The sequence below is a fragment of the Pan paniscus genome, chromosome 7 (assembly GCF_029289425.2).
Source record: "Pan paniscus chromosome 7, NHGRI_mPanPan1-v2.0_pri, whole genome shotgun sequence".
Taxonomy (NCBI): domain Eukaryota; kingdom Metazoa; phylum Chordata; class Mammalia; order Primates; family Hominidae; genus Pan; species Pan paniscus.
This window is the reverse complement of record NC_073256.2, coordinates 137,285,611-137,308,752: the sequence shown is the minus strand read 5'-3', so window position 1 is coordinate 137,308,752 and position 23,142 is coordinate 137,285,611. Positions and strand designations below refer to the sequence as shown.

At 43.0% G+C, this 23,142-nt stretch overlaps 1 protein-coding gene and 1 long non-coding RNA gene across 5 annotated transcripts in view; both read right to left on the bottom strand.

Annotated features, from left to right (window-relative positions):
- Positions 1-9,483, bottom strand: part of DEPTOR (DEP domain containing MTOR interacting protein) — a 185,133-nt gene extending 175,650 nt beyond the window's left edge. The window contains exon 1 of one of the 2 annotated variants that reach the window (XR_004673052.3): positions 9,184-9,471. Coding sequence is in view for 1 of the 2 variants with exons in the window: in XM_003822599.5 (XP_003822647.1) it covers positions 9,184-9,305 (122 nt within the window). In the remaining variant the exon portion in view is untranslated. Of the gene's footprint in view, positions 1-9,183 lie in introns of both variants that reach the window. The other variant, XM_003822599.5, reaches the window with a different exon arrangement.
- A 3,873-nt stretch (positions 9,484-13,356) lies between these two features.
- Positions 13,357-23,142, bottom strand: part of LOC117981496 (uncharacterized) — a 36,885-nt gene continuing 27,099 nt past the window's right edge. For 2 of the 3 annotated variants that reach the window (XR_010112835.1, XR_010112834.1), the window contains exon 3: positions 13,357-14,503. This is a non-coding gene — a long non-coding RNA (uncharacterized LOC117981496). The remainder of the gene's footprint in view (positions 14,504-23,142) is intronic. The other variant, XR_010112836.1, reaches the window with a different exon arrangement.

The window sequence follows — 23,142 nt, the reverse complement described above, 5'->3', positions numbered from 1 at the left end:
TCATCTCCCCACCCAACCTCACAAATATTTGTAAAGCTACCAAAAAGTGATTCTCTGCAGCCAGCCCTGATGAAAATAGCTCAAGTTGATCCTGAAGGTACCACCTTGCAAGCATGCTATCTGTCCCACTAAATCCTCTCCCCAACTCCATCTTCACGATGTCCCCCATGTATCTAATGATACATAGAAACAATCACTGCCATAAACTTCTAAGTTTAGTTAAGGCTGATAATACTAGAACAAGGATCTCAGATTTGGTACCCACCTCTTCTTGGTAGATAATGGAACATGGAGAAGTATAATTACCGTGTAGAAAGTAGGACCGATTGTTCTTTCCTTTGTCATTTCCTAATCACTAAACTCATGGAAACCAACCATTTAAGAGCCACCAATGAAGGGGAAATGAACTCCTGACTCAAATGAAAGCTAGAAAGAACAGGACAAGAAGCTGGTGCTGATGGCCTCTAATATCAGCACTTTGGGAGGCTGAGGTGGGAGGATTGCTGGAGTCCAGGAGTTTGAGATCAGCCTGCACATCATGGCAAGACCCCATCTCTACAAAAAATACAAAAATTAGCCAGGTGTGGTGGTACATGCCTGAGTCTCAGATACTTGAGTCTCAGATACTTGGGAGGTTGAGGTGGAAGGATCACAAGAGCCCAGGACCGAGAGGTTGAAGTGAGCCAGGATCATGCCACTGCACCTGGGCAACAAGAGTGAGACCCTGTCTAAAAAAATAAAAATAAAAATAAATAATAAAAAAAGATATAAAACAATGTATTTTTTTCTAAAATTTAAAAAATTAAAAAAGAAATAACACAACAGGACAGAAGAATGACCTTCCTTCACCTTGCATTCTCTTCTCTTGAGGTTTATTTAACTTATTTTCAGTTTTATTGATTCCAAAGCTGATGGAAGCCATAACTTATATCAGCAATGGCCTTTTAGAAAAGTAATTACAAGGCTGAGTGCAGTGGCTCATCCCTGTAATCCCAGCATTTTGGGAGGCCAAGGCGGGTAGAAAACCTGAGGTCAGGAGTTCAAGACAAGCCTGGCCAACGTGGAGAAACCTCATCTCTACCAAAAATTAAAAAATTAGCCGGGCGTGGTGGCGCTTGCCTGTAATCCCAGCTACTCAGGACGCTGAGGCGGGACAATCACTTGAACCTGGGAGGCAGAGGTTGCAGTGAGCCGAGATTGCACCACTGCACACCACCTGGGTGACAGAGTGAGACCCTATCTCAAAAATAAATAAATAAATAAATAAATAAATAAATAAAAATAGAATAAACATTCTACATGAATTAGGCTCTTGACCATTGACTCCAAATACAGGGACTCTTCATTTCCTAAAGCCCTTCTTTTTCAAAAATCTGTATAGGCAGTAATTTCCTGACTCCAGGATATCTCTCTGCTGTTTAGGAGAAGAAAATTTCAATCCTAGCTTCTAAGGGACACCCCCTAAGATATTCTTATACCAACCGTAAAGTTCCTTAGGTGCCTACTTGAATAAAATGAATTATTTCTCCTTTTCCTGTTGTGTATGCTCTAAATTCCTTATCTCATATTCGATTTATTAGAGCTTGATCTTTGGTTCAATGGCCCATTTTACCTTTTTTTTTTTATTATTTTTTTTGAGACAGAGTCTCACTCTGTCTCCCAGGCTGGAGTTCAGTGGTGCCATCTCAGCTCACTGCAACCTCTGCCTTCCTGGTTCAAGCGATTCTCCTGCCTCAGCCTCCAGAGTAGCTGGGACTGCAAGCACGCACCACCACCCCCAGCTAATTTTTTTGTATTTTTAGCAGACACGGGATTTCACTATGTTGGCCAGGCTGGTCTGGAACTTCTGACCTCAAGTGATCTGCCCACCTCGGCCTCCCAGAGTGCCAGGATTACAGGCCTGACCCACCACACCTGGCCTGTTTTTACCTTTTTTCTGAAAACTGCATTAACATTTGCAAAGTAAATTTAGGAAAGCAATTCAATATTTATTAAAGACGTTTTTATTAAAAAGACAATAGTAAGCCTGTAAGAGCCTGAAAGGCAGCCTGTTATAGAAAAAAGGCAAAGGTGACAAACAATTTGAAAGAACTGCATTTCCTCCAACTTAGCTAACTAAATTCATAGCCTAGTAAGTTGCTTTCGGGAAGTCAGCCTTAGTGATTGGATAAGATTGTTGTAATCAGCACACTTCATCTTGGTAGAGGAGCAAAAGTGAAATTAATTATGAATTAATGAAATTAAATGAATTAAAGTGAAATTAATGATTGATGCATTTTCTCTCTATTTAAGCATTCCCTTTATTATACATTCTTAATTCTCTTCCTTACCCTACTCCCATTCTCACAGATGGCAAAATGGAACTGCAATTTATCTTCCCATTAAAATGGTTACAAATTCTGAATCAGTGGAGTCCAAATTCACTTTTTAAAACCACATGTCAGAAAGATTGAGTTTAATATTTAGTAGAGAAAGTGACAATCCTACCTTGTCAAAATATAAATACTCACAGGAATAAATCAGATTTTCCCCAACAGAATGGAAAAGCTACTTGTCTACTTTTTTGTTTACCAAAGTTGTCACACTGCAATGTGATATTCTCATATACATGATTCTGTTTTAAAGTTGTTTTAGTGTTTCATTTTTTTTAACCCTCTAAGTCACTAGTTGGGAACAGTATTGTAGCTTATCATACTGCTTAAGAGCAGAAACACTCAACTCTACCGTAACTTTCTGGCTGAATAATCTATGGCCTGTTGGTTTAAATGATCTTTTCCTCAATTTTTTAATCTACAAAATAAAAGTAATAAAGGTATCTACTACATAGAGTTACTATAAAGATTAAAGGCATTACCATACATAAAGTGCTTAGAAGAGTCCTTACCAGGTAATAGGTGCCATGTAAGTGTTATTGTTATTATTATAATTGCTACCATTGCTAGAAAGAGAATAGTGATATTGTTGGGCTTCTTTATTTTATTTTATTTTATTTTATTTTGAGACGGAGTCCTGCTCTGTCACCCAGGCTGGAGTGCAGTGGCGCAATCTTGGCTCACTGCAACCTCTGCCATCTGGGTTCAAGCAATTTTTCTGCCTCAGCCTCCCGAGTAGCTGGGACTATAGGTGCCTGCCACCGTGCCCAGCTAATTTTTGTATTTTTAGTAGAGACGAGGTTTCACCATCTTGGCCAGGCTGGTCTTGAATGCCTGACCTCGTGATCCACTCGCCTCAGCCTACCAAAGTCCTGGGATTACAGGCATGAGCCACCATGCCCGGTTAATTTTGTATTTTTAGTAGAGACAGGGTTTCTCCATGTTGGTCAGGCTGGTCTTGAACTCCCAACCTCAGGTGATCCACCCACCTCGGCCTCCCAAAGTGCTGGTTACAGGCATGAGTCCCCGTGCCCGGCCCTTGATTATTTATTTATTTAAGACAGAATCTTGCTCTGTCACCCAGGCTGGAGTGTCATGGTGCAATCTCAGCTCACTGCAACCTCTGCCTCCTGGGTTCAAGCTATTCTTGTGCCTCGCCTCCTGAGTAGATGGGACTACAGGCATGTACCACCACGCAGAGATAATTTTTGTATTTTTATTAGAGACAGGGTTTCTCCATGTTGTACAGGCTGGTCTGGAACTCCTGATCTCAGGCGATCCACCCACCTTAGCCTCCCAAAATGCTGGGATTAATAGGCGTGAGCCACTGCACTCAGCCCTGTTTTTGATTATTATGAATAGTACTGCTATGAACATCTGTGTACAAGTTTTTATGTAGACATGTTTTCTCATTTCTCCTGGGTATATACCTAAAAGCAGAATTTCTAGGTCATATGATAACTCTATGTTTAATATTTGAGGAGCTGCCAAATATTTTTCCAAAGGGGCTGTACCATTTTACATTCCCACCAAGTAGTGTGTAGGGGTTCTAATTTCTCCACAATTTCTCCATATCCTCACAAACACTTGTGACTGTCTTTTTTGTTATACCCATCCTGGAGGCTGTGAAGTAGTATCCAAATGCATTTTTTTTTTGAGACCGAGTTTTGCTCTTGTTGCCCAGGCTGGAGTGCATTGGCGCGATCTCGGCTCACTACAACCTCTGCCTCCCAGGTTCAAGCAATTCTCCTGCCTTAGACTCTCGAGTAGCTGACATTACAGGCATGTGCCACCACGCCTGGCTAATTTTGTATTTTTAGTAGAGATGGGGTTTCTCCATGTTGGTAAGGCTGGTCTTGAACTCCCGATCTCAGGTGATCCGCCCGCCTCAGCCTCCCAAAGTGCTGGGATTACAGGTGTTAAGCCACCGCGCCTGGCCCCAAATGCGTCTTTAAGATGCAAAAATTGAAATACATTGGGAGAAGGAAGTAAAATCTTTTATGACAAGGGAAAAACATGAAGAAAATTAAACAAAGGGTCCTGCAGTTAAGCTGAAAAAGGAAGCAAGAGATATTTTTAGGTCTGTTAGTTAATTTCTTGTCCTTATACAACCGACCGCCCTTTAAAAAGTGTGAGGATTGGCCGGGCACGGTGGCTCACGCCTATAATCACAGCACTTTGGGAGGCCGAGGCGGGCGGATCACGAGGTCAAGAGATCGAGACCATTCTGGCCAACATGGTGAAATGCTGTCTCTACTAAAAGTACAAAAAAAAAAAAAATTAACTGGGTGTGGTGGCACGCACCTGTAATCCCACCTACTCGGGAGGCTGAGGCAGGAGAATCGCTTGAACCTGGGAGGCGAAGGTTGCAGTAAGCCGAGATAGTGCCACCGCACTCCAGCCTGATGACAAAGTGAAGACGCTGTCTTAAAAAAAAAAAAAAAAAAGTGTCAGGATTGGCCGGGTGCAGCTCATGCCTGTAATCTCAGCACTTTGGGAGGCTGAGGTGAGCGGATCACCTGAGGTCGGGAGTTGGAGACCAGCCTGACCAACATGGAGAAACCTCGTCTCTTCTAAAAATAAATAACTAAATGAATAAATAAAATACAAAATTAGCCACAATCTCCGCCTCCTGGGTTGAAGTGATTCTTGTGCCTCAAGAAAAATAAATTTAAAAAATACAAAATAGGGCGTGGTGGCGCATGCCTGTAATCCCAGCTACTTGGGACGTTGAGGCAGGAGAATCTCTTGAACCCGGAGGCAGAGGTTGCGGTGAGCCGAGATCGCGCCATTGCACTCCAGCCTGGGCAACAAGAGTGAAACTCCATCTCAAAAAACAAAATACAAACAAAAAAAGAAGCGTCAGGATTGTGGAGCCAGCCCCCAATTTCACATCTGGAGGTTACAATAGTCATAACAACACTCTTCTTGCTTTATCCATTTATTTTACAAAGTTTCTTCCCATGCTGTACCCTATTTGATCCAATACCACAAATCTTATGTGGGAAGATATTATTCCCATTCTGTAGGGAAGGATGCTTAGGACTAGAGAGGTTAAGTGACTTGCTCAAGAGGGCATAGCTACAATTAAAGAAAGAAAAAGAAATTGATAGAACTGGGCCTAGAGGCTAAATTTTTTATTTCAAATCCCAGTCCTTGGTTTCCTCTTATCACCTCTACCTCATCTCTGATGACCCAGAAAGTAATGCAAAGCGAGAGAAAGCAGAGGGGAACTGAGAGTGTGTGAAGCACTTAGAGGCAGGAGGCCTGGACATTGCAAAGCACTTACAATCCTGCAGTGAGAGGGGAGCTGCAGACAGAAGAACTCTTTGTGAAAGTGACAAGAATGACTGAACTTCCAACCCTCCAATAACTAGGAAACCAGGCATACGACCACTTTAATTCCTAAATTCTGACTATTATACTGCTCTGTACTAACAGAAGTATATTGAATACTTACGATATTCATTTAACTACTTACTGAGTAGTTACTATGTGCTAGTTACAGTGCCAAAACAGTTGAGATAAAAAACAGCAATGATTAAAATTTTCCAAAGTAGAATTAAGTGGCTAACATTTCCTAAGCCTTTTACATGTAGCATCTCATTTAATCTTCACAGAGCTCCTGAAGAAGTGTCATCAGAATAACATTTCGTAGAAGAGGAAACTGAGGCACAGAGAGGCTAAACATATTGTCCTAAAGTTACAGAATAAATGGTGGAGGCAGAATAAGAACCCAGGCAGCCTAGTTCTATATCCTGCGCTCTTCACCACCACCCAATCCTTCCTGCCCGATCTTGCTTGGCTGGAAGTCACATGCAGTGATGCAGAGAGACCAATAATACGAATTAATTCCAGGAACTATTTGTTGAATGCTCATTAATACATGAAGCCCAGGGGCAAATTCTCGCAACTCCATGAAATACATTCATCTTCATTGTCTTTTTCAAATGTGGAAACAGAGACTCAGAGAAGTGAATTTACTTGTCCAAGGTCACAGAACTCTACCTTAGCTAATGTTGACCTGGTGCTTACTACATATCTATCAGAAACTGCCCTAAGCGCAACTCATCTAATCCTCATAGTAACACTATGAGGTAAATTCCATTATTACCCATCGTTCTTCTTCCTTTTTTTTTTTTTGAGATGGAGGCTCACTCTGTTGCCCAGGCTGGAGTGCAGTGGCACTGTCTTGGCTCACTGCAACCTCTGCCTCCCAGGTTCAAGCAATCCTCTCGCCTCAGCCTCCCAAGTAGCTAGGATTACAAGCATGCACCACCACACCCGGCTAATTCTTGTATTTTTAGTAGAGATGAGGTTTCACCATGTTGGTCAGGCTGGTCTTGAACTCCAGGCCTCAAGGGATCCGCCTGCCTTGGTCTCCCAAAGGGCCAGGATTACGGGCATAATCACTTGTCCAAGGTCCCACACTAGTAAGTAGCAAAGCCAAGATGCAGTCTAGCTTAAAGTCTTCCTTGAAACAACTTAATGCTGACACTTGCCTACATAATGGTGGAGCAGTCATTCAAACCTAGGTCTAATTCCTGCATGACAAGGATGGCTCTCAAAACTGCTGCAGTGCAGAGAGGCGCTAGAAAAGTGGGGAATAACAAGTGCTCTGGGGACTGCGAGGAAGAGGCATTTAAACTGCATCTTGAAGGAAAAAGTACTTGCTGGACAAAAAGAGCCATCATGCAATTTAATATTTGTAAAATAAATGAAAAATAAGTAACCCTATCCAACAGAAGACTTTTAAAAAGATGGCCCAGTAATGAAGAGCAGAGAAATTAAACTTTCTTTCCCACAGTAGGCTTTAAAGGGACTGAAGCCTGTTATCACTCGTCTGCTACAGCTTGGGCTTCTAAAGCCTACAAACTCTCCTTACAATTCCCCCATTTTACCTGTCCCAAAACTGGACAAGTCTTACAGGTTAGTTCAGGATCTGCACCTTATCAACCAAATTGTTTTGCCTATCCACCCTGTGGTGCCAAACCTGTACACTCTTTTGTCCTCAATACCTTCCTCCACAACTCACTATTCCATTCTTGATCTTAAAGATGCCTTTTTCACTATTCCCCTGCACCCCTCGTCCCAGCCTCTCTTTGCTTTTACCTGGACTGACCCTGACACCCATCAGTCCCAGCAGCTTACCTGGGCTGTACTGCCACAAGTCTTCAGGAACAGCCCTCATTACTTCAGCCAAGCCCTTTCTCATGATTTACTTTCTTTCTACCCCTCTGCTTCTCACCTTATTCAATATATTGATGACCTTCTACTTTGTAGCCCCTCCTTTGAATCTTCTCAGCAAGACACCCTCCTGCTCCTTCAACATTTATTCTCCAAGGGATATCAGGTCTCTTCTTCCTTACTCTACTCTTTACAACAGGGCTTTATGAAGTCACCCCCGCCTTCTTGGACGGCACCTCACAAACTTACACCACTATCCATCGTCTACCCAACTCCTATAAAGCAACCCCTTCCCCATCTCCCTTCGCTGACTCCGTTTTTAGACTCAGTCCACCTGCACCCAGGTGATTAAAAAGCTTTATTGCTCACACAAAGCTTGTTTGGTGGTCTCTTCACACGGACACGGCTTGACAGGTTTCATTAGAAAGTATTTTGATGAAGGAAAAGAAGTTTTTATTCCCTTTAATTTTGACCACGTATTTTTAAAAATCAATGAAGAATCGATAGGTGCAATTTGCCTTTTGTAACATTAAAAATCAGTTAATTCTGACTTCCAATATTGGTCTCCTTCAGAGACCTTTGCAAGACACTCTTTCAGGTCCTGAAACACAGACATTTAGAAACCAAAACAAGCTGGGGAATTCAGGCTAAGAACTAGAAGTAACAGGGGCCCGCGTACAAGTTGTGGCTCAAACGCTGCAGAGCTGGGTTTTCTTTTTCCTGGCAAACTGATTTATAACCACACGAAGGGCAGCTGCAGAACCAGTTAGACCATAAGTACTATTCCCAAACAGCCCTAGAGGAAGGACCATACAGGGATGGGAATGGCAAGGGGGATTCTGGGGGTCGTCCTTGTTCCCAAGTTCCATGAGACGCCGCAAGTATTAATTCTTGCAGGAGCCAGGGTCCCCATGGATCCTGCTGCCCAAAACGTGCGAGCCCGGGGAGTTGGCACAGCCTCAAGGCTGCCCGACAAGGTGCCTCCACGCCCCCTTGCGGACCCAAATGATTGAGGACGATGTGCCAATTAACTGATAAGTGCAGGGTTTCAGAAATGCTCTCTCAGTTTAACCCCACAAAAAGCCCTTGAATCAGCCCTGTTTTACAGATGTAAAACACCGAGGCTCAGGGGAGTGAAGGAAGACTTGTCAGCAAAAAGGAAAACCTAGTGAAGACTATCGTTGGTCTTGCTCCTTTTATCAAGGAGTAGAGGGGCTGGGGTCGCCTCGGGACCCCACAGCGACCCCTCTTGCTCTCTTGGCGGATGAGGCGCAGGCTGTCAGCCGGGAGGCCTGGCGGCGTCCAGGTACACGGGAAGACGGACAGCGCGGTGGGTGGCAGGGACTCTGCCCGGCACAGGGCTGCAGCAGCCAGGCTAGGGCGCAGCGCGCACCACCCGCTCGTCGGCTTCTGCCAGGCAGCCCCGCTTGGCGAGCGAGTCCTCAGGGACCGAGGCTGCAGCTGCTAAGCGCGGGCGCACCGAGGACCATCCACGCGCCCGCAGCCGTTCCGGCGCCCCACGCGAGTCGCAAGCCACGAGCCAGGGAGCGCGTGCGCACAGGACTGCAGCGGGCACGCGTTGGCAGTGCCATCGTGAGCTCACCCGCTGTGTCTCTTGCCTTACCGTAGCTGTTCCCCGGTGACCAAGACCTCAGCCATGCGCTCCAGCTCCCTTTGCTGCGCCCCGCCACTCCCGCTGGTGCTGCTGTCACTGCCAGCACTGCCAGTGCTGCCGCCCTCCTCCATGGTTTTAGGGCCGTGCGGCTACCACTGGCTCCGCTGTCCGCCGAGGGTTTGGGTGCTCGGATCAGTCTGCCCTCACAGACGCTTCCCGCGCCATCTTTGTTCGGGGCAGCTCCGCTGCTCTGACTGGATTGGCTGGAGAGGGAATCCCTGTGGGTAGGCAGACGCGCTGGGCTAGTCCGGCCCCAGAAACTTGAGCTTGGGGGCGTGGCTAGAGCCCCTCATGGTCGGGGGGCGGGGCCGATGGAGAAAAATATAAACATCTGGGCGGGGCGCTGCTACCGAGCTGTGTGTGCTGCTGGAGGCTGAATTTGGTGCGCTCTCTTTACCCACAAAGCTCATGCTGTAGAATCCTGGGGACAGGCCTGGAGGTTATTAGTGTGAAGGCGTTTTTATTGTACGTTCCACACCCCAAGTTGCCAGAGAGCAAAACATAATTCAACAATCTGGCCAAATGGTCAACAGTGAAGGTTATACATGTCGTTGAAGGGCATGGAGAAATTAAACATTCTTCTCTCCCCAACCTCTCTCTCCAAAGACGACTTGTTTGCCTTATGTTGTAATCAATAAGGAACGCCGGCCTAGGAATCAGGCTGACCTGGGATCCAGCTCCGCTCCTGTGATGTCCTATTTAAATGTGTTTAATCCTCCCTTACAAAATAAAAATAATTGCGGCTACCACTTTTGACATCTGCTGCATTAAACATACTTCAGGTATGGTATTACCTCGTTTAATTATTACAATAAATCATAAAATAGGTATTGGTGTTTGTTTTGCATCAGAATGCAGGCTTGGAGAGGTGAAGTTACTTGTCTAAGGCAAGCAAATAATAAGTATAAGAAGAGCCGGGCACCGTGGCTCATGCCTGTAATCCCAGCACTTTGGGAGGCCGAGGCGGGCAGATCACCTGAGGTCAGGAGTTCCAGACCAGCCTGACCAACATGAAGAAACCCCGTCTCTACTAAAAATACAAAATTAGCCGGGCGTGGTGGTGCATGCCTGTAATCCTAGCTACTTCGGAGGCTGAGGCAGGAGAATCGCTCGAACCCGGGAGGCGGAGTTTGCTGTAAGCCGAGTTCGGGTGAGCGGAGTTAGTGCCATTGCACTCCAGCCTGGGCAACAAGAGCGAGACTCCGTCTCAAATCATCATAATAATAAGAAGTATAAGAAGAAATCTAACCCAGGCAATTCTGGCTTCAAAGTTATGCTTTGAAAAGACTGAAAGACTGCCTCTTAAAATGGGGATACAATGATATTGTCTATCCGTAAAAGATTATGAAAAGAAATTTGATTAGTACCAAATAAATGTTCTGATTTTCTGTTTCATGCAGAGTCGGAGTTGGTCTGCAGGAAGGCGAAGTAATGTTTATGGCAGTATTCATGTGTGTTGAGCATTTATTCTGTGCTTTACATCGTGCCAAACACCTTATCCTCACAAAACCCTGGAGTTTGGTATTATTTTCAACTTACAAATGAGAAAGCTTAAGTATAGAAAGATGAAGTAATCTGCCTAGAAAGTTAGGTAGCCCTTAAACCCTGGCCATGCTCAGCCCCACTCCAGAAGGAGAATAGTTGCCCAACTCCCTTGAACATCCAGGAGCAGACCAGCTCTGAATCTGCATGAGACAGATGTTAGGTGACTCTTTTGCCAAAAGAAATTATTTAAGTTTCTTAATTTTTTAAATAGGCCACAATAGACATGTAGACCAAGGCAGACATAGTTCTAGGTGACTGTGATTCTAAGAGCCTTATTCTGCATAAAATACATAAATCATTGAACAGAAGTCCCAGAGTTAATGAGATTAAAAGGTGTCTGTTGCTCATGTTTTAATCTTATAACTACTAAATAGAATATCAAGAGTTTGCACGGGCTTCTCAGTCAAACATGCAATTTCTATCTCAATTCTGTCGTTTGCTAATTTTGCAACCTTATGCTAGTTATTTCTCTTGGCCTCCCTTTCCTATCGATAAAACAGGAATAATAATTTCTACTTCATAGGGATGTTGCGTGGCTTAAATGAAATAATGTAATCCCAGTTCTTTGGGAAGTTAGGGCAGGAGGATTGCTTGAGGCCAAGAGTTCAATGCCAGCCTGGGCAACATAGCAAGACCCTGTCTCTAAAAAAAAAAAAAACAAAATTAATTACCCAGGTATGGTGGTGCATACCTGTAGTCTCAGCTACTTGAGAGGCTGAGGTGGAAGGATCACTTGAGCCCAGGAATTCAAGGTTACAGTGAGCTATGATTGCACCACCGCACTCCAGTGTGTGTATCAGAGCAAGACCCTGACACTTAAAAAAAAGAAAAAATAAATAACATTAAAATTTCTATTACGTAAAGTTTCCAAGATCCATGTCAGTAACACAAATTTGTAACTTTAAGATAAAAAAGCACCTTAACATAAAGAAAAGAAAAGAAAATTCGAGTTAGGAAAATACCTGATGCTATTGTTCCAGTGACAGTGAGAGAGCACGATTTATTTTTCTTGCCTGATAAGAGGTGTGTGTAGGGGGCAGTGTGTGTATAGGTAGGTATATTTGAACAGGAAATGGGAACTGGTTTGCTGTTATTGTTTTAACCTTTTGACATATGACACACACCATGCTCCACTGGGTAAGAAGACAGATCCTTCTTCCTAACTTAGGGAAAAATTGGTGAGCCACATCCTGAAGACATGTCCCTGACTGTGAGCCCAGGAGCAACTGGTTCCAGATAAACTGTAATTTTTTAGATATTGATCAAGGAGAAAAGGGCACTCATATGGCAACTAATTCAGCATAAATATTTCAGAAAAACAGAATTCTGACAAACCTTGGTTTGATTCTTGGCCATGTTTGGGCAAGCTCCTTATCGTCTCTGAATTTGCTGTCCCTCTTTTGTAAAATTAAGATAATAACACCAATCTCATTGGGTTATTGGGAGGATTACATAAAATTTACTGAAAGCACTTATTACGGGTGGGAACTATTAAGTGTGAGCTTTCTCTTCTAGCTCTCCACACTTTTCTCTTCTAGCTCTCCACACTTACCTCTTTCATGCCTTCTGTCTGTTTTGGTGCTTTGGGGCCAGTGCTTCTCAAAGGTTTGGCGGGGAAGATCCACCTGTGTGTGTGTGTGTGTGTGTATGCTTTCAACCCATTGAAGCCTGATACTTTGATGAAATACAATAATACAAATGAAGCCAGGTGCAGTGGCCCACGTCTATCATCCCAGAACTTTTGGAGGGTGAGGTGGGCGGATCACTTGAGGCCAGGAGTTGAAGACCAGCCTGGCCAACATGGCGAAACCCTGTCTCTACTAAAAATACAAAAATTAGCCGAGTGTGTTGGCAGGTGCCTGTAATCCCAGCTACTTGGGAGGCTGAGGTGGGAGAATTGCTTGAACCTGGGAGGCAGAGGCTGCAGTGAGCCAAGATCGTGCCCAGTTAGCAAACCACACTTGGAGTAGCACTGGTGTGATAAACACTTCCTAAGGGTCAGCAGCAATATAAAAAGGAGATGAACTTGAATTGATAAAATGCATGAAAGAATACTGTCAGCTATGAAGATTAATATGTTAGCTGTCATTATTATTGTTGCCTTTTAATATGCATTGGTATTATTCTTGCCTGATTTTAATTAATTAATTAATTAATTATTTTTTGAGACAGAGTCTCCTCTATCAGCCAGGCTGGAGTGCAGTGGCATGATCTTGGCTCACTGCAGCTTCTGCCTCCCGGGTTCCAGCAATTCTCCTGCCTCAGCCTTCTGGGTGGCTGGGATTACAGGCATGTGCCACCAGGCCTGGCTAATTTTTTTGTATTTTTAGTAGAGACAGGGATCTCACCATGTTGGTCAGGCTGGTCTTGAACTCCTGACCTCAGGTGACCTTCCCACCAGCCTCCCAAAGTGCTAGGATTATAGGCATGAGCCACTGTGCCCGGCCATCCTGCCTGATTTTAAAGGCTAACTGAAATGCCACCTTCTCTGGGCTATTTTCCTGCACTTCTCCAAGCAGTTTATTGCTATTTATCGCCCAAGGGGTTCACCTTGCCCACTGCCTAGAAAGAGCCGATTCATCAAGACAGGGGAATTGCAATAGAGAAAGAGTAATTCACGCAGAGTCGGCTGTGCTGGAGACCAGAGGTTTTTTGTTGTTGCTGTTTGTTTGTTTGTTTTTAATTATACTTTAAGTTCTGGAATACATGTGCAGAACGTGCAGGTTTGTTACATAGGTATACATGTGCCATGGTGGTTCACTGCACCCATTAACTGGTCATCTACATTAGGTATTTCTCCTAATGCTATCCCTCCCCAGCCCCCCACCCACTGACAGGCCCTGGTGTTTGATGTTCCCCTTCCTGGGTCCATGCGTTTTCATTGTTCAACTCTCTCTTATGAGTGAGAACATGTGGTGTTTGGTTTTCTGTTCCTGTGTTAGTTTGCTGAAAATGATGGTTTCCAGCTTCATCCATGTCCCTGCAAAGGACAAGAACTCATCCTTTTTTATGGCTGCATAGTGTTCTGTAGTGTATATGTGCCACATTTTCTTTATCCAGTCTATCATTGATGGGCATTTGGGTTGGTTCCAAGGCTTTGCTATTGTAAATAGTGCTGCAATAAACATACGTGTGCATGTGTCTTTATAGTGGAATGATTTATAATCCTTTGGGTATATACCCAGTAATGGGATTGCTGGGTCAAATGGTAGTATGCAGCCAACAGACATATGAGGAAAAGCTCATCATCGCTGGTCATTAGACAAATGCAAATCAAAACCACAATGAGATACCATCTTACACCAGTTAGAATAGCGGTCATTAAAAAGTCTGGAAACAACACATGCTGGAGAGGATGTGGAGAAATAGGAACACTTTTTGTTTTGTTTTGTTTTGTTTTTATTTATACTGTTGGTGGGAGTGTAAATTAGTTCAACCATTGTGGCAGACAGTGTGGCGATTCCTCAAGGATCTAGAACCAGAAGACCAGAGTTTTATTATTACTCAAATCAGTCTCCCCAAGCATTGGGTGAGCAGTGTTTCAGGACAACTTGGTGGGTGGGGGAGCCAGTGAGCCAGGAGTGCTGATTGGTCAGGGATGAAATCATGGAGAGTCGGAGCTGTCTCCTTGCGCTAAGTCAGTTCCTGGGTCGGGGGGATCCCCCGATCAGATGAGCCAATTAATCAATCTGGGTGGTGCCAGCTGATCCATCAAGTTCAGGCTCTGCAAAATATCACAAGCACTGATCTTAGGAGCAGTTTAGGGAGGGTCGGAATCTTGTAGCCTCCAGCTGCATAATCCCTAATTTCTAATCTTGTGGCTAATGTTAGTCCTACAGAGGCAATCTAGTCCCCAGGCAAGAAGGAGGTCTGCTTTGCGAAGGGGCTGTTACCGTCTTTGGTTTAAACTATAAACTAAGTTTCTCCCCAAATTATTTCAGCCAATGCCCAGGAATGAACAAGGACAGCTTGGATGTTAGAAGCAAGACAGAGCTGGTTAAGTTAGAAGTCTTTCGCTGTCTCAGTCATAATTTTACAAAAGCAGTTTCACTCTTTCCTACAAATGTACATCTTTTTCTTCTTCTTCTTTGAGACTTGAGTTTCACTCTTGTCGCCCAGGTTGGAGTGCAATGGCGCAATCTTGGCACACTGCAACCTCCGCCTGCTGAGTTCCAGCGATTCTCCTGCCTCAGCCTCCCGAGTAGCTGGGATTACAGGCATGTGCCACCATGTCCGGCTAATTTTTGTATTTTTAGTAGAGACAAGGTTTCACCATATGGCCAGACGGGTCTTGAACTACTGACTTCAGGTGATCCACCCACCTCGGCCTCCCAAAGTGCTGGGATTACAGGCGTGAGCCACAGTGCTCGGCCCAAATGTACATCTTCTTACAGAAGATTTAAATTGTTCTTAACCATTAATGGAAGTCCTGATTCTTTAGCTACCACAATTTTCATTCTCTTTGTGAATGGAAGATTGATAATTTAGCAATATTCTGTGCAGATCTTTCTGTTTGTAGATCTTTTAAAAATAAATGTAAAAAGCCGGGCACAGCGGCTCACACCTGTAATCCCAGCACTTTGGGAGGCCAAGGTAGGTGGATCACCTGAGGTCGGGAGTTCAAGACCAGCTTGGCCAACATGGTGAAACCCGTCTCTAACAAAAATACAAAAATTAGCCGGGTATGGTGGCACACACCTGTAATCCCAGCTACTCCAGAGGCTGAGGCAGGAGAATCGCTGGAACCCGGGAGGCAGAGATTGCAGTGAGCCCAGATCGCACCACTGCACTCCAGTCTGAGCGACAGAGGGAGACTCTGTTTCTAAATAAATAAATAAATAAATGTAAAAACAGAGAAAAGTACAATTTCCATGGCTTTTGTCATTCACACCCATTTTTAATATTTTTGTCATATTCGAGTCATCTTTTTGTAGTGATAGAAATAAAACATTACAAATAAAACTGAAATCCTCTTGTCCTTCACTTCCAACCCTGCTCACCTCCCAGGAAGTCTTATTAATCTTAACCTTGGTTCCCGCATGGTCTTGAGTACCTTGATATATGCTGCCACCTAGTGATTGCTTTCGCAATGACACGAAATGCTTGTAGGTCTCCTACAGAAAAAGGGTCACCCCCCACGAGGGTTTGTTGGGAACTTTGGGGTGGAGGCTGTGGTGTGTCATATTATTGGGAATGCTACTGGGTTTAGTGATCAAAGACTAGGAATGCTAGATATTCTCACTTGTTTGGGGCAACAACTCACCAAAAAGTTGGGTTGTTCCAAATCCTGAATGTTTTTCTTATGAGGTATTTTTGTCACAATTTTAGTAGGTAGGCTGGGCTCGGTAACTCAGACCTGTAATCCCAGCACTTTGGGAGCCTGAGGAGGGTGGATCACCTGAGCTTAGGAGTTTGAGTCCAGCCTGGCCAACATGGTGAAACCTCAAGAAAAAATACAAAAAATTAGCCGGGTGTGGTGGTGCATGCCTGTGGTCCCAGCTACTTGGAAGGCTGAGTGGGAGGATTACTTGAGCCTGGGAGGTGGAGGTTGCAGTGAGCTGAGATCACACCACTGCACTCTAACCTGGGTGACAGAGTGAGACCCTGTCTCAAAAAAAAAAATAAAAAATAAAAAATTAGCGTATAATCCTCAATGGTCAGGAATGTAACTATTGTGTACATTGAGAAAAGATTGTTCTATTTAAAATATTACTAAGAAAGGTTTTTCACTGCATAAAATTACTCCTCTTTTGTGCCATTTGTGTGGCATACACACCTCCAGTATAACACAACTTCAGTCTGCATTTGGAGCTCTCACATGTGGGGTAATTCTAGGTGTGTGTTGAATAGGAATATATTACTTAGCCAAAGTTTAAAATGCCAAGTATAAAAAAGAATTGATGGCAATATTCAGCAAAATATTGTCTTAATTTTCTTACTCTAAAATTATTCATTATGAGTAGTTGTAAACATCTGACTACAACTATCTCATTAGGCCTTCTACTGTAATAATTTGAATACTGAAATATACATTATTACACATAATTTCTCTTTTTTAATACTCTATTAAGGGCATTATATTGATTTTTCAAATTACGTACACAGCAAGGTTATCTATTAATTTAATGACAACAAAAGAAAATGAGAGTTACATATCTGTTATTTATTTATTTATTGAGACATAATCTCTCCCTGTCACCCAGGCTGTAGTGCAGTCGCACAATCTTGGCTCACTGCAAACTCCGCCTACTGGGTTCAAGCGATTCTTGTGCCTCAGCCTCCCAAGTAGCTGGGATTACAGGCTCCCACCACCACACCCGGCTGATTTTTGTATTCTCAGTAGAGACAGGGTTTCACCACGTTTGCCAGGCTGGTCTCGCACTCCTGACCTCAGGTGATCTGCCCACCTCAGCCTCCCAAAGTGCTGGGATTACAGGCATGAGCCACCGCACCCAGCCACATATCTATCATTTTTAAAGGAGACATTGAATTAGATGGGATTGATAATTTTTTAGGTGGAATAACAATAAGGTTATATTTATTGAGCTCTTGCTATGTGTCATGTTCAAAAAGTATTACATTTATATCTCAAAATAACCCTGTGAGTTGGCTATTTTCCTTCCCATTTTCAGATGAAGAAACTGAGGCCCAGAGAGAACTAGGCAAGTCTTCTGTAGTCGAGTAAATTATAGAGGTTGGGTTTGAACCTAGCCACTCTGGCTTTAGAGGCCCCGCTGGAAGTTCCTCCATTCTACTGCCTCTCCATAGAGACAGATCACTGAACCCCAAGCTCTTCCCACAGGCCAGTCGCTCTGTTCTATGTGCTTTACTGGCCTCATCACAACCCTGTGATGTAGGTGTTACTACCTCCAGGCTGCCCAGCCACTGAGAGCCCCGACTGTCTTCACTATTGGCTGTTTCAGACCATGAATGTGATGGTAACATCAACTTCACAGGATTGAATGAGAAATCCGAAGGAGCTTTGCAAGTGCTGTACATGGTATTAGTTCTACCCCCCTACGGGCGTGGACAATCAGCTAGTGCTTTATAACTACATCAAATAAAGGGGAGCCAGGCACAGGGGTAAGCTACTTGGGAGGTTGAGGCGGGAGGATCACTTAAGCCAGGAATTCCAGGCCATCCTGGGCAACATAGTGAGACTCCATCACAAAAAAAAAAAAAAAAAAAAGGAGGAAGGGAAATGATGGCGGTTCTCTGAGATCAACCTGCTATGACTCCTGCACTGTCATACTCCTTAGTTAGCATCATATTATACGCTAACCATCAGTTAGCATCATATTATACGCTAACCATCAGTTAGCATCATATTATATGCTAACCATCAGTTAGCATACTCCAATACAGCATGGAATAGATTTTGTTTCTTGACTGTATGTCTTCTCTCTCCTCCTAAATTATAAATAAGCATGGCACCTTTGTCATCCTCCTTTCTCTCTTTGTGGGGTCCAGCCCAGTTCTAGGCACAGAAAATGTATTTATTCAGTGCCTTGCAACATTAAAATATTATTTTGTTCTCAAATGAAAAATACCATTGATGAAGAAGTTATCAAACATCTTTACTTTTGTCCATCACAATAGATGACCTGGAAAATCATTGAGCTTGATATAAATATGTGTGCTTACTGGAAAGTTTTGCTTGATAAAGGGCCACAAGAGTTCTCTCAACAGAGGCACTGAAAACAAAAGGTCAAAACTTTGCAGGTTGTCATAATAAAAAGTCTTAATACCCCAAAACAAATACAAAAACAGTATTACAAGTATAACAGTTGGAAGTAATGCTGTCTTTATTTTATTTAATCCCAGCACTTTGGGAGACCAAGATGGGCGGATCACCTGAAGTCAGGAGTTCAAGACCAGCCTGGCCAATATGGTGAAACCTGTCTCTACTAAAAATACAAAAATTAGCCGGGCATGGTGGCAGGCACCTGTAATCCCAGCTACTTGGGACGCTGAGGAAGGAGAATTGCTTGAGCCCAGGATGCGGAGGTTGCAGCGAGCCGAGGTTGCGCCACTGCACTCCAGCCTGTGTGACAGAGCGAGACTCTGTCTCCAAAAAAAAAATAAATAAATAAAAGAAAGATAACTCTACAATACTTCAGTTACATCTCCACATTTGTGGGATGTAACTAGAGCAGATCTTAGAGGAAAATTAATAGTTTAAAGTATTTATATTAGAAAAGAAAGGTCTAACACAATGATACGAGTCTAGAAAAAGAAGAGTAAAGCAAACACAAAGTAAATAGAAATTAGTATTTCATAAATATTCCTTCTCTTTTACTTAGGGCAGGAGAAAACTTTTGGGGGTGATGAGAATGTGCGCAATATTAAAAATCAAATATGCAGAATATTCTCATCACCCCCCAAAAGTTTTCTCCTGCCTCTAAGAAAGAGAAGGTATCAGTGTGTACCTGTGCCAAAAGATTAGATTGTATACTTTAAACAGATGCAGTTTATTTTACTTAATTTATACCTCAAAAAGGTTGATTAAAAAAACAAAGGAGGCCTGAGGTAAAAGTGTGTTCTGTAAATTTAGAGAGTGGCAAGGTATGGGTTATGGGGTGTGGGGGCAATGGAGATTGCGTAAGGTCTTATTGGCCTTGGTAAGGACTTTGGTTTTTATTCTAAAGGAGATCAGAATCCATTGAAGCATTTTGAACAGAGAAATGCCAAGATTCTGACTTACATTATTGCAGGGACTGCATGAGGTAGCATATAGAGGGTACTCAGTTGTGTTTGTTTGTTTGTTTGTTTTGAGAAGGAGTCTTGCTCTGTCGCCCAGGCTGGAGTGCAGTGGCCCGATCTCCGCTCACTGCAAACTCTGCCTCCTGGGTTCACGCCATTCTCCTGCCTCAGCCTCCCGAGTAGCTGGGACTACAGGCTCCCGCCACCGCGCCCGGCTAATTTTTTTTTTTTTTTTTTTTTTTTGTATTTTAAGTAGAGACGGTTTCACCATGTTAGCCAGGATGGTCTCGATCTCCTGACCTCGTGATCTGTCTGCCTCAGCCTCCCAAAGTGCTGGGATTACAGGCGTGAGTCACCGCGCCCGGCCTATACAGGGTACTCAGTTAAGTGCTTAACTCAGTAAATAATTGAATAAATATTCCTTCACTTTCCTTTTCTAAGGCAGTGGAAGAAAAAAAAGGCAAAGCAGGCTGCTCTATAAAACATTAAATAATACTGCCATCTAGTGGGGTAAAAGCCTGATTGTTTTATAAGCAAAATGTTGGAAGTTTAACAAAAGATGTGAAATTAAAATTTAAGCTACTCTATTTTTCATAGAATGAAATGAATCTTGCTGTAAACCAGAACTTGCTTATTTGAAACAAAGTAATACAGTTTCCAAGACACTGCTTTATTCTATTTCTCCAATTGCTTGCAATTCTTTCCTCTGGCAGATACTTCTTTCAAGGCTTCCACCTCAAATGTTAGTGAGGCTTTAACTTCAGCCCTTTTATCAGTTGCACATCACACTGTCCCTGGATGATCTCAATCATAGGCACTCTCTGACCTGGGCCGGTTCACCCCTCCTTAGGCAACCTGGTGGTCCCCCGCTCCCGGGAGGTCACCATATTGATGCCGAACTTAGTGCGGACACCCGATCGCTATAGCGCACTACAGCCCAGAACTCCTGGACTCAAGCGATCCTCCAGCCTCAGCCTCCTGAGTAGCTGGGACTACAGGCACGCACCACAGCGCCCAGGAATCATAGGCACTCTCATAACTACAATATATGTACACTTTAAAGCTTTATATTTTAGCTTCTGGCAAGACCTTAATTCAAACTCCAAGTTCACTGTTGTCCATGCTATCTCCAAATTATTATTATTATTATTATTATTATTTTGAAATAAGGGCTGGGTGTGGTGGCTCGTGCCTGTAATCCCACCACTTTGGGATGCCGAGGCGGGTGGATCACCTGAGGTCAGGAGTTCAAGACCAGCCTGGCCAACATGGTGAAACCCTATCTCTACTAAAAATACAAAAAAAATTAGCCGGGCATGGTGGCAGACACCTGTAATCCCAGCTACTTGGGAGGCTGAGGCAAGGGAATCGCTTGAACCTAGGAGGCGGAGGTTGCAGTGAGTCGAGATCATGCCACTGCACTCCAGCCTGGGCGACAGAGCAAGACTCCATCTCAAAAAAAAATAAATAAAATAAAAAAAGAAATAGGGTCTCACTCTGTTGCTCAAGATGGAGTGTAGTGGTGCAATCATAGCTCATTGCAGTCTCAAGCACCTGGGATCAAGTGATCCTCCTGCCTTAGCCTCCTGAGTAGCTGGGACTGCAGGCATGTGCCACCACAACAACTAATTTTTATTGTATTTAAATTTTTTTTTTGTAGAGATGGGGATCTCACTACGTTTTTCAGGCTGGTCTCAAACTCCTGGCCTCAAGCAGTCTTCCTGCCTGGGCCTCCCAAAGTGCTGGCATTACAGGCAAGAACCACCATGGCCAGCCCTAATTACTTCTTAAATCCAGCCACCTTCATCTCTCATTTGGCCTCTTAGCAGGTCTCCTTGCTTCTATTCTTGTCCCCCTTTAATCTGTGTCACAAAATAGAATTATCAACTCTTTCCTTCTCCTTTTCCCTCCCTTCTTTTCTTTCCTTTTTTCTTTCTCTTTATTCATGTGTGATTTATTACCTGCTCATTTGAAGTTATTGTCTGTACATTGGGTTTTGTAAAGCTGAGGAAAATATTTTTAATGTTTTTAATTGCACATATTTAATGCATGAATATGTTCTCTGTGTTAAGATATATAAAGATAAATAAGAAATCCCTTTTTATCTACCCTTCTACTCCTCTCCTTAGAGGTAAAGCATTGTTATAATTCATTCATTCATTCATGCATTCAGCAAATTGTTCAACAAATATATATCATGATCTACTACATGCTGGGCATTTGCTTAATGATAACCAAAATTTTATCTTATTGAAGTCTATAGTCTGACAAAAAAGACATTAAGTAATCACACAAATAAATATAAAATTGCAATTTACTTAAAACTAAAAACGAGAAGATTTTCTACCATGTGAGCCTATATTAGAGAGATTTGACCTGATCAGGGAGATCAGAGAAAGATTTCTGAGAAGCAACTACTGATTTAGAGTTGAGTGTTCCAATACAGTAGCCACTAGCCACAGGTGGATGTTTAAATTTAAATTAAATAAAATTGAATACAATTTAAAATTCAGTTTCTCATTCTCACTGTCCATATTTCAAGCACTCAAAAGCCACATGGGGCTAGTAGTTACCACTTCAACTGTGGAGCTATAGAACATTTCCAACATCTCAGTAAATTCTATCAGACAGTGTTATTGGCTAGAGAATGAATAGGTGTTACCCAGATAAAGAACATAGGGAAGAAAACGCCAGACAGAGCACTGTATGGCAGGAGGCAATATGATATAAATAAAAACCTAAAAAAAAAGAAAAAGAAAAGAAAGCCAGTGTGCCCAATGATACAAAGAAACATTGAAGAGGAAAAGGGAAAGTAGTAGATGAGTTCGGTTAGGGTACATATGTTCCAAACTGCTGGAGGAAAAAAATCAAACAAAAGCAATCCAATGAAAGATAATGAAGAAAATAAGCAACAAAACAAATATGGCTATAAATAGAGAAAGTAAAAAAGGTGGGAGAGATGAGGTCAAACATAACAGATACAAAAAACGTAAACCATGCTAAACTGTCTTAGGAAAGATACTACATTCATCACAGCAGTTGCAGGGGCCAGACAGGTGAATTAAATGCAGGTATAAGAGGAACCACTAACTCTGCATTCTTTAAATCTTTAAGGGTAGCATTAATTTTTGCCATTACCTCTGTTATGTGATGCTGTTTTTAATTTCTGCATGGACTCAATTTCAGTGCTTCTACTTGGCCTTTTCTACTATAATAATTCTTTTTTATTTTTGTACAGGGAGTCTCCCTGTTGCTCAGGCTGGTCCTGAACTCCTGGGCTCAGGCAATTCTTCTGCCTTGGCCTCCTAAAGTGTTGGGAATACAGGCATGAGCTACCATTACTAGGCGTGGCCTAGTAATTCTTACTCTAGGAGTGAAAGACCTAAGGAGAGGCTGCCAAATACTAAATATGTCATTCCAAATGGGACCGACATTTGGGAAGCTGGGAAATGATCTCTGATCTCTGATTGACTCTTTTCTAAGAATTATCTCCCATCACTGTGAAGATAGTGTATTTACCATAAAGTCATGTGGTTTTTGCTCTATTCTGCCTCCTGGGGTGCTAACTCTTCTATTTGATGATTTTAGATGTCTCGATTTTGTGCTATTGGATGTACACAAACGATGATTCTCTCTTCAGCTTTATATTTGAGAAGCCCT